Below are 10,880 nucleotides of genomic sequence, written 5' to 3'. Positions count from 1 at the left end.
AAAAACAAACATTTATAACTAAGCTATTGCTAATATATGGCGCTGCGCCTTATCACCTTTTCGCTTGACAAAGACAAACAGCGCCAGCTACACTCATTTTATGAAAATTGCAGTTTCTTAGATATCACTTGTTGTTGTATRAGAATCCAGCCAACTATTTACTGCATATTCTCGGCATTTAGTGCCTTACTGCGCCGCGGCTCATGGTTGTGGTAGCAGTTGTTGCTTATTATTGTTGCTACATTTGTTTACATACGTGTTTTGTTTGCGCTTTGGTTTTGCCTCGGAGACTTGACACCCGCTTTGTTTACATTTGCAACCTTATCAGTGCATGTCGACATATGTTATTGGTAATTTATTATTTAAATAAAAATCCACATATGTACTTCAAATGTATGTACATACATACGTATGGTACGTATGTGCATATGTAAATACATACATATGCTTGCATGCACTTCAGAATTATAAATATTATCGATTATCGACTCTTGCAGGCAGTGGACATCGCCTCAGCGGAATCACTTTACTTACATCAATTTAGGTTAAATCACAAATGATTTCTTTATTGCTTGAAATATATGTATATAACTGGATTTGTACACGAATAATTTACAAAAATAAACGCACATTAGGGTGTGCCAGAGATTCMCAAAATCTATTTTGGAGATATTATTATTTAAATGACTGTTATGCTGATTAAATTACCTTTAAAATAAAATATATATTTTTCCCCATTCAAAATTAAATATGTATTACCCACATTTAAAYTGGAATCTAAATCTCTCGATTTATGTACTATATTTGAGTTAAGAATGATCTATAAATTACAGTAATGGGACACCATTTCAATGAATGTAATGGAAGGTTTATACCAGTGGGTCTTATTACAAATGTATGACAGCAAAGGGAAATTAGAACACCTTTCCATTTATAGCATTACTTTTATTATATTATATCGATATACTTGTACATATATTAAATTCATAACTAAAATGAAAACTAGAGAATGTGTCACTTCAAAATAATYCAAAAAATTTAAATGGTATATAATTTTTATTTAATAAAGCTTTTACTCATTAAATATATTTTTCGGTGCTTTGTGGCGTTAAAACAACTTCGGCTGCACCTATATATAATACMCTCCACAAATGTCATACAMTAACTTGATTTTGATCAGTCATTTTGTTTGGCAACAATACGCTATAATGGTGCGATCCGATAAATTTCTTCGAAGAATGTACCATTGCTTCAGACAATAATCCATGCCATGAAAATATCTTGTCAAATAAAGAAGTTTTATATACAAGGACTGGATTGTGATCGTTCAGTTTGGATGGAAACACCTTGATCCAATACCGATAGTAAAAATGTAAGCTTTTTAGGGAGAAAAGGGCATGTGCAAAATTTCAGATCGATGTCTCAAAAACAGTTAGACAGACGAACATAGCTAAATCGACTCGGCTTATTATGCTGTTCAATTATTCATATGTATGTATATGTTCATACATACATATATACTAGAGTMCTTATATTTTATAAGGTCTCCGACGTTTCCTTTAAGGTGTTACAAAAATCRTGGCAAACTTAATATACCCAGATATAGTATAAAAAATATTTCAAAGGGCAAAGTATTTCGTTTTATTATTTTTGTCCCATATTAATACGAGTATTGTCACATGCTTACTTATGGAAATAGACATATGTACGTACATACATATGTGTAAATAAATATGCTATCAGTATATAGCTGTTACATCGAAATGAAACTAATTTAGAGTTTGCCCTGGCGCYAAGAAAACCCGCAACATCATTAACAGACCAAAAAACAAGACGTGCTAATATATCAGAGAGTTGCAACGATCACAATTTTTTCAATCATACCCGATCATTGACTCTGATTTTTTGTGACGGAAAACTTTGCTTCAACAAAACTTAATGATCGTAATTGAGGGGGCTCAAAGCGAACATTCAGTTCCATTGGTAAAAAAAAGGATCTTTCTCCTTTTCTTCTTATCTTTTTTTTCCAAGAAATACATTTGAAAAAAATGATCTTTTTTAATTTCAACAGAAAGGATTTAAGGAGTTCAAGAGCTGAAAACGTACGCTACATCAGCTACCTGCCCGACGGCATTTCGCAAATGATAAAATAAATTTTTCATCAGCTCGAACCTACCTACCCTWYGCCTTTGCGCAAAAGATTATATTATGATAAAAATGCTAAGCGTTACAAATGAAGAAATATATGCAGTAATGTTTTGGTTAATTTTATGCATCGCAACTTGTTTCTGTTAAATCACAAATATGTACATATGTACATACATACTCGCAAGGGAAATTTTCGATCTGATTGGTTCCATCACAATCAATTCGAACGCACACTTGATCGATGTCTGAGTTTTGATGCATCGTTGAACTCGATCGTCTTTTTCTGGACAATAATTTCCAATCATCATACCGTTTCTGTACAATCACTTCCAATCATCATACCGGAACCAAAAAATCAGTTTGAATCAGTAAGCAGAGCAATCAAACCGATTGATCAGACTCCTTCGTTTTAAGCACGAAACTCGATCGGAAAAATTTGTAGCGAAGGCTGATCAAACCGAATCGATCATACTCAATGCAGGTCTCTGTTACATATGTACATATGTACATATATCTGCATGTACGTATGGGTGCTTGCATTTATTTACGTACTTGCTTTTGTAAATTAATGTGATGTGTTGACTACTTTATTAAAGTACTTTATTCAAGTTGTCACTCTTTTCAATTTCAATTTCATAGTTTCGAAATATGCAAGGAGACTTCTGTACATACTAATACGAGTACATACTCGTGCACACACATCAACTATCAACATCAACCTGCAGTCATATCCTTTCAGAGAATTTCATTAGCATATGTTTATATATGTATGTAGCTTTGTGTATGTATGCACATACATATATTGTAAGAATACATACATACATATAGGATGTATATTAATATAAGAAAATTACACATGCATAGTTTAGTTACATGATTGTTTTCCTTCTATTATAGCACTTTTAACACCATCGCCCATACACATTCACATGCATATGTACATCTGTTGCACATCGATCAATCATTCAACCGTTTGTCTGTCCGTCGCCCGCCCAATTGCCTGGTTAGTTCTTCTATAGATCTGTCATATTTATATTTATGGCATGTCACAGYTAAACCTTCTTCAACCCGCATTTCCGTTGCCTCCATCAGCTGCGCAAATTATCACGATTTATTTTAACCGCACCATTAAACGGCGGTCATTGGTCGCTTAATGCTTCACGCCAGTCGAKTACATTTGCAAGAAACATACACCATCTTACATGTATACATATGAATGTGTGTTAGACAACAATAGCATAATAAAAACAGGTAAGAAAGGGCTAAGTTCGGGTGTAAACGAACATTTTATACACTTGCAACTAGCAAGAATTAAAGTCTGGGAAATTCCTTCAGGAGGTGTCAAAATTTTATCAGTTTTATATACTACTAACATGCCTTAAACTAATGCTCCCTGGGTTACATTACCTCACATAACATCACCATGGAATAAAGGCGAAAAGACTGATATGAGTTACATATATAGTGGATAGGTCAAGCATTCACCCGATTTTATCTTTTTTGGGCTAAAGGAAGTATTGACCGAACATTTTTTTGGCATTCAGACATAAATACTACGTATGTACTTATACTGGAAAGTGAAAAGGAAGTAGGCGTGGATATAGTCCGATATGAGTATGTGATTCAACCTAAAAGTGAGGGGCGCCACCCCATCGCCCAATTTCAAGACCTGCGTCTATACACCCTTTTATGTCATCCTGAATGTATCACACTTTTAGCAATTATTCTCACAATATCTCAAGAAATGTTGAAAAGAKTTCTGCTGTGCAAATTTGATAAAGCTTTATTAGATCGGAAAATAGATGCATTGAAGTTATTGAAGGCGGGGCYCCTCCCATTTTTCAGGGGTTTTCAAACTACAGCTTGCCCTCGTTGTTCCAAATTTGAGTTCTGTATCCTAATTTACGGCTTAGTTTTGGTACTTAATACGCTTTCAATTAATAACTTTTTGTGGGCGTGCCAATGGTCATTACGCTCATCTACGAACTCATCCTTACTTCTTTATCTATCTCTTATATCTTCATTTTTATTAAAGTTACAGCTTGCGCGGCCAGACGGTTGGACGGACGGGCAGACAGTCACCCGGATTTCATAGTTTTAAGTGACACAAATAACCGTTAGGTGAAAAAATTATTTTACTCTGTATAAACATGTTGCAAGAGTGCAATAAGCGTGTACATGGCCTGCACCGACTACAACGCCACCTTTGTTGCCGCGCGACTCCACTTTATTTCCTTGCACCTGCATATGTGTGGAAGCAATTACACCTTCCGTCATAACTACAAATACATGTGCATATGTTGCAGCATACCAACACACATACGAGTTCAAAATAGATATGTGTGTACATTCCGTTGCTATGATGAATGCCAGCCACTCTGCTCAAAGGAATAATTTATATTGAATTAAATTAAAATGTTTGTATGGACGCGTAATCGCTCATTTGTAAATGATGTGCCCACACATCACGGAGTTATACATACGTACATACTACATACGTGGACAGCAGGCTTATTTAAGCACTTGCTTTCGAAGGCATGTAGAATGCATTTAAGTCCATTTGTAAATTACACTGACCTAGGTTTAAAGCATGAGCAGGACTTTTATACACCCATTTAACTATATACATATGTACGTATGTAATTGAATTCGTCTTCATTCTGATTAACAAAATAACTATTAAGGTATAGAAAAAGTTCTCTTAAAAAGGAGTCTAAGATTTCCAAATACATAGAAAACATACGGGAAATTATTTTTTTTAATCCAGAAAAAGAACTCTTGTAAYTAGATGTTATAAGTCAAGCGAGGAGCTTGAGCTAAACTATTTATTATAACAGGTGGCGCAAAAATTACCTTCCGATGTTTCTGAAAACTTTGAGTCTGCCTGTAGATTATTTTTATTTGGTCTTTTAAATTTTTTACATCAAGTCGAGAATATTATATCATTTAAATGRCCGCCGCCACAGTTGCTTGTCATTTCAGCCCTTTTTATGGCATTTACCTTCACTTTGGCCAGAACTTCCGGCGATAGGTCCTCAATTCTYGATGGATATTGTCTTTAAGAGCTGCAAGAGTCTGAGGCTTGTTGACATAAACACGCGACTTCAAAAAAATAATGTACTACGACTTTACTGAACTTATAATTATCTACAAAAGTTGCCCCGACCGCATAGTCCTAACTRTAGTTACGCCACAATAAAAGTACTTTTATTAAAAAATAATGATTATTATGGCGCCTTTGTGAAAGCTCTTTATCAGCTGTTMAAAAATTACTAAAAATAAAGAAGAAATTCCCTATACATATTTTGAATTTTTTTTATAAAAAAGAGAARAATGCTAGGCAATCCACCAATGAAATTTGTGAAGTTTACGGAGACGATGTTGTATCAGTCAGCGTAGTACAACAATGGTTCTCCCGCTTCCGTTCTGGAGATTTCGAAATTTTGAAATTTCGATATACACTGATGAAAGTTTTACACTAATGGAATAATTCTCTAACGAACAAATGGGTCGACCAAAATAGTACATATTTTTTATTTATTTACTAGTATAATAGTTGAAGTTTGATTAGAAATACGAAAAGACTTTTTCGACTACCCAATATGCGATGTAGGCGTCAATTATTGCCCCCAGCTGTCGATGCTGCTCCCCGCTAGATTTCTAGTTTTATTTTCGGATATTTTGACCCACTAAATGCTTAAGGCAGTTTTTAAGCACTCTTTTAATGAAATTYGATGTTTTCGAATACCGTTTTCCAATAAGTTCCAGGTATGTTGAATAGGGTAATGTCTGGTGATGACGGGGCATATGAAGTTATTTTTAATTCCATAACAACCATTCACGTACAAGATATGATGTGTACTTTGAATCGTTATCCTATTGAAAATTGATTTTGTTGCTTTAACAGCAAAYATAAAATTTAAATTATTTTGTTAAAAAGAATTTAGAAGTTTTTCGATTTCATCCATTTTCACACTGACGTTAGGAGTTATTATAATATTTGTGTACATTAAGCTTATTGGAGGGCGACACATTTTCACATTTTTTTTTCCCACGGCTGGCCCTTTCTACTGGGATCCTCTGTGCCAAATTATGTAGATTTTCGGTTAATAGCGTTTTGTGAGCATGACAGTTTCACCAAGATGTCTTAATTTTGACTCAAGTTACAGCTTGCACGGACAGTCACAAGGATTTCAACTCGTCATCCTCATCATTGTATGAACATACATATATAACCCTACATCTAACTCGCTTAGTCTTAAGTGGTACGTTAGATGAACGAAACTATTATACTCTGTAGCAACAGATTACAAGACTATAAAAAGAGGGACTATTCGCAAATTAATTTCCTCAATAGATCCGACTTGTGGCCGTAAAATTCCCTCCAAATTTGCAATTTTGATAAATGTGTTTGCCATAAATGAGAAAAATTATGAATGAATCTGAACATCTACATTTGAGTATCTGCCAACTGCAACTTTATACTTTTAATTCAATACATAATTTTGAGTTTTGATGGCATCATACATCGAATTGTTTGTATGCAGTACAAGGCATACAAAATCGGAGGTAGGTGCATCCACTAAAAGTTTGAGCAGGTCCTCTATTTTTTTCTTGTTTACTAAGTATATAGTGTATAGAGATGTATTATTACAATATAAATTACATTTGCAAAAATTTGTCAAAGTGCAGTTATTTGAAAACAAACCATCCAAAACGGTGACAAATGACTTAAGTCAATATAAAGAAAACACTAATATTATCGCAACAGAATCAAACCTCCAACCAAATATCGAGCTACTGTGGAAGATTTTATTAAAAGTTTTGGGGGACGTATTCTTTTGTCCAGAGAAAAAGGTGTGGAAGGGTTTTAAATCCCCGTCATATATTGAATAGGAGTGACAATGGATGCTTCAACCGTTCGCAGCAAACGCAGAGCGGCAGCACTCAACGACCGACATCCCGCAAAAAAAAAAATGTTTTGAGCTAACGAATAAGGAAAAAACGATATATAAAAAGGAAAAAGTACGAAAACTGGTCAATGGAATAGCGGCAAAATGTTACTTTTTTGATTTAAGTCCCATCGAAAACCCAGAGTGATTATGCAGAAGCAGAAAACATGGATTCGAGAAGCCGAAGAACCGAAAAGAACTGGATTCCGTCCTTTTGAAGAATTGCATCAGAAAAATCAAGCGCGACTTGATTGTGATATTATTATTTTAATAAATTTTGTTATTTTTATAAAATTTCCTATTGAAAATTTTAACATTAAAAAGCAATTACACCCACGATCAATGCGCTCCTAATTATTCCAGGTTAGACACTAAAGAATTTTTGTTTGCTGGTTTAATTTTCTAAAAGCACCAATTCTATTGTTTAAACACTAAAATAGCAACTATGACGACCGCTGAGGAATGCGAAAGCAGAAAGGGTTGCGRACTCAAGCGTGGAGTTGAGTAAGTTTTATACATACCTTACATACTATATTAACTGCTATCAAATAGTTTGCTCGTGATTAAAATATTAATTATCTTTCATAAATATTTTGAATTTGTGATTTGTTGCATTGAATGCTCGTCAAACTTAATTTTTACACATTTTCTAATATATCTCCTCTTTTTTGTATACATATACCTGTAAGCATATACATACTTATGTATGTATTTATGTATGTGTATATAGAAGTGATCAGCATGACGATCTGTGTCGATTTAGCCATGTCTGTTTGTATACCCGCGAACTAGTTACTTAGCTTTTGAGATATTGATCTCAACTTTTGCACACTTTCGTTTATTACATGGTGTTTTTTTAGATGTGTAGGTTTCGATAAGGCAACATTTCGGAGTTATTCTATTTGACAGCTTTTACTTCGTTTATACCTAATTACAATACTTACTCCGGAACAACGTTTTCAAATCATGCAATTTAATATTAAAATAATTTTTCGGCGTGAGCGGCTTAATGCGCATTGCGTACTTTGTTCGACATAATCGCGCTGCAGAGACGATAATTCAGGCAACCATGGATAATTTTCGAACAAAGTTTACGTTAAAGTGCCCGTACACGAAACACAAGTGCGTTCGATCGGTATGTGCGCACATGTGTGTCGTGGTGGAAAGATCTTGGTTTGCAGACTTATGAAATTGAACTCGTGAAAGAATTGAAGCCAAACGGCCATTAAACGCTAAACACATTCGGTTAATGGGCCAAAAACGAGATGGCTACCAATATTTTTTCAAGATTGTGCGATTTAACACCATTAGACTATTTTTTGTGGGACGATTGACGCCTTGGAAGAGAACATTCAGAGCGTTATTGTTGGCATAAGACCCAATTGCTTATCACAGCAGTTACTAGCCCGAAATAATGGCAAACGGTTACCTTATAATAAAGCTAAATTCTTGGTTATAGCATAAATTATATGCGTTTTATTTCTTCTCAAAAACCACTTGTCTAACAAAACGCAAAGATTTTAAGTGACATACAGTATCGGACAAAACTATGTATATCCCAGCACATTTTGTATTGTTCTTTGAATATTTTTTTCAAAAGTTCAACAATTAAAAAATTGTAAATACGGTAAGTGCATGTGGCGAAAGAGCCACGAGAAGCTTCAGAGTAAATACATTCAAAGCACCATATAGTTTGGAGGCGGAAATGTATTGGTTTGGGGTTGTTTTAGCTACAGTGGTCTCTCAAATCTCGTAATGATCGAAGGTAAAATGACGGGGGAGTCTTATGTTCAAATGTTAAGTACCAATTTGCAGCCAGCTACGCAAAGAAATGGGCGTACAGGATAACTTCATATACCAGCAGGACAACGACCCTGGGAAAACATACTCCAATCACTTCTTCAAAACTTGGTTGACAGCATGCCTCGACGTCTATTGGCACTAAATAATGGCAACACTAAATATTGAAGCTCTATTGTGAAGGTAACCTTAAAATTTATTCGGGTATACATACTTTTGTCGTTGCTAAGAATTCTCTTTTTCAGATTACCGCGTATTTTCCAGTCACTAACACTAAATTCAGAAAATTAATTTAATTTTTTGTATGTAGTACACTCATAAGAAATAACAAAAGCCATGCAAAAAAATAAACTTCACTTTTCAAAAGATATGATAATTTTCTTTTCAACTTTCATGGGGTATACAAAGTTTTGTCGGATACTGTATGTATATCCCCAAATTATTTACATCATTATTTCTTTGCACTTCTTCCTTTAGAACCGCAATATTTACATGCATTCAACACTTTTCTAAACTAATACGTTTGGCGCACACTCACCTATTAATCGCATCACCTCGTGCAGGTTGAGGTAAACATTGAGGTGACAATGCACCAGCGCACCGCAGAATATAAATAATCCAAACGTAAAGGTTAAGTTAGTTGAAAATGACATTTTTCTTTTAACTCCTTTTTATTGGAGCACTTTGAACTGTTTTGTACAATTATATTTACAAATAACTGTTTATTTGTTGCTACACATATAACCATAAACACGCATACAAAAGTGGATATTTTATTATTATTTTTTTCTTTCTATACTTTGCACAATTATCACCGTTTTAAATTCACTTTTATGTTTATTTACCACTATTTTGGAAATTGAAACGCTTTTGAAATTTTAACATTTTATTTCCATATTATACATATGTATGTATTTATTTTGGGRATAGTGTTTGTGCCGGGAATGCGTGCACGGCCAACCAATTTCAAACTATGCGCATTCATAGATACAAAGAATTTTTTATTTATTTTAGTTCACTCTAAAAGTGGAGCTTCTCCCGTTGCACTTTTAAAAGTGCGCTGAATGTGTGCCTATCAGCTCCATGATATTTGTTGTACGTGTGTTGAAATTTCGCACGTACGTTTACACACGCATCATCACTGGAATACACAATTTTTCCGCACAAGAGCTAAGATACGTTCACCGTGACGATTTTCCAGGAACTGTCAACTGGGTAAACAAACAAATCGMATTAGACCGACATGCAACGACAGAACGCACGCAGCGCAGGCCACCACAGTGCTCTGCAAGTTAGTTATTGCAGTAACAACCATGACACAGGCGGAATAAGTGGTAGAAGAAAACGGCAGAAGTGTCCGCTGTCATGGCGCCCTCTTTGTGAATTCCATTCGAATATTTTTGCGTCATCTATTGGTGGAAAGAAGTGTTAAATCCACTTAATCTGTGACAAATTGAAGTCCAATTAGGGGAAGTAGCAATTGACTATACAACAGTTATACGCCTTTGCTGGAAGAACGTAAAAAAAATTACGACCTAAGTAAGGGGTATAAAAAGAGGAAGCAGAAAACGTACAACCAGAGCAGAGAACGTCTATCATAGAGAAGGTTCACGGCGCGGAGATCGTAAAAATATTTATCATAGAGAAGGTTCACGTTTCAAATATCGTAACTTTTCGAAGGGGTACTCGGCAGAGATGGTCCAGTTTCACCACAGACAAATTWTAAGCGTGTTTCACCACGAAAATAGCAGAATTGAGCATTTTCAGTGTTAAATGAGAAAAATAATGGTAAATCCAATATTAACAAATTTACGCCTAGAAATTCGTTTATTTTCGATGCGCAACTGACTCGGCACATAATTTATGTACATCCGTATATATTTGGTATCAAAGCATATACTTAGTATATATGTGCATAAGTATGTATGTATGTTTATTAAAATTTATGTACATATGTATTTCATTATGATTCCATAAAAT

General features: G+C 34.6%; 1 protein-coding gene across 1 annotated transcript in view; it reads right to left on the bottom strand.

The window, feature by feature from the left end:
* LOC108971263 (tyrosine-protein kinase Drl) overlaps positions 1-10,183 on the bottom strand; it is a 108,404-nt gene extending 98,221 nt beyond the window's left edge. Inside the window, exon 1 of the mRNA XM_018937220.1 lies at positions 9,439-10,183. Coding sequence (XP_018792765.1) covers positions 9,439-9,553 — 115 coding nt within the window. The 5' untranslated portion in view covers positions 9,554-10,183. The remainder of the gene's footprint in view (positions 1-9,438) is intronic.
* Between the last annotated feature and the right edge of the window lie 697 nt (positions 10,184-10,880).

The sequence above is a fragment of the Bactrocera latifrons genome, unplaced genomic scaffold, assembly GCF_001853355.1.
Source record: "Bactrocera latifrons isolate USDA-ARS-PBARC rearing strain unplaced genomic scaffold, ASM185335v1 scaffold_332, whole genome shotgun sequence".
In the NCBI taxonomy this organism is placed as follows: Eukaryota; Metazoa; Arthropoda; class Insecta; order Diptera; family Tephritidae; genus Bactrocera; species Bactrocera latifrons.
Note: the sequence above shows the minus strand (reverse complement) of the source record. Positions and strands in the feature narration are given on the sequence as shown.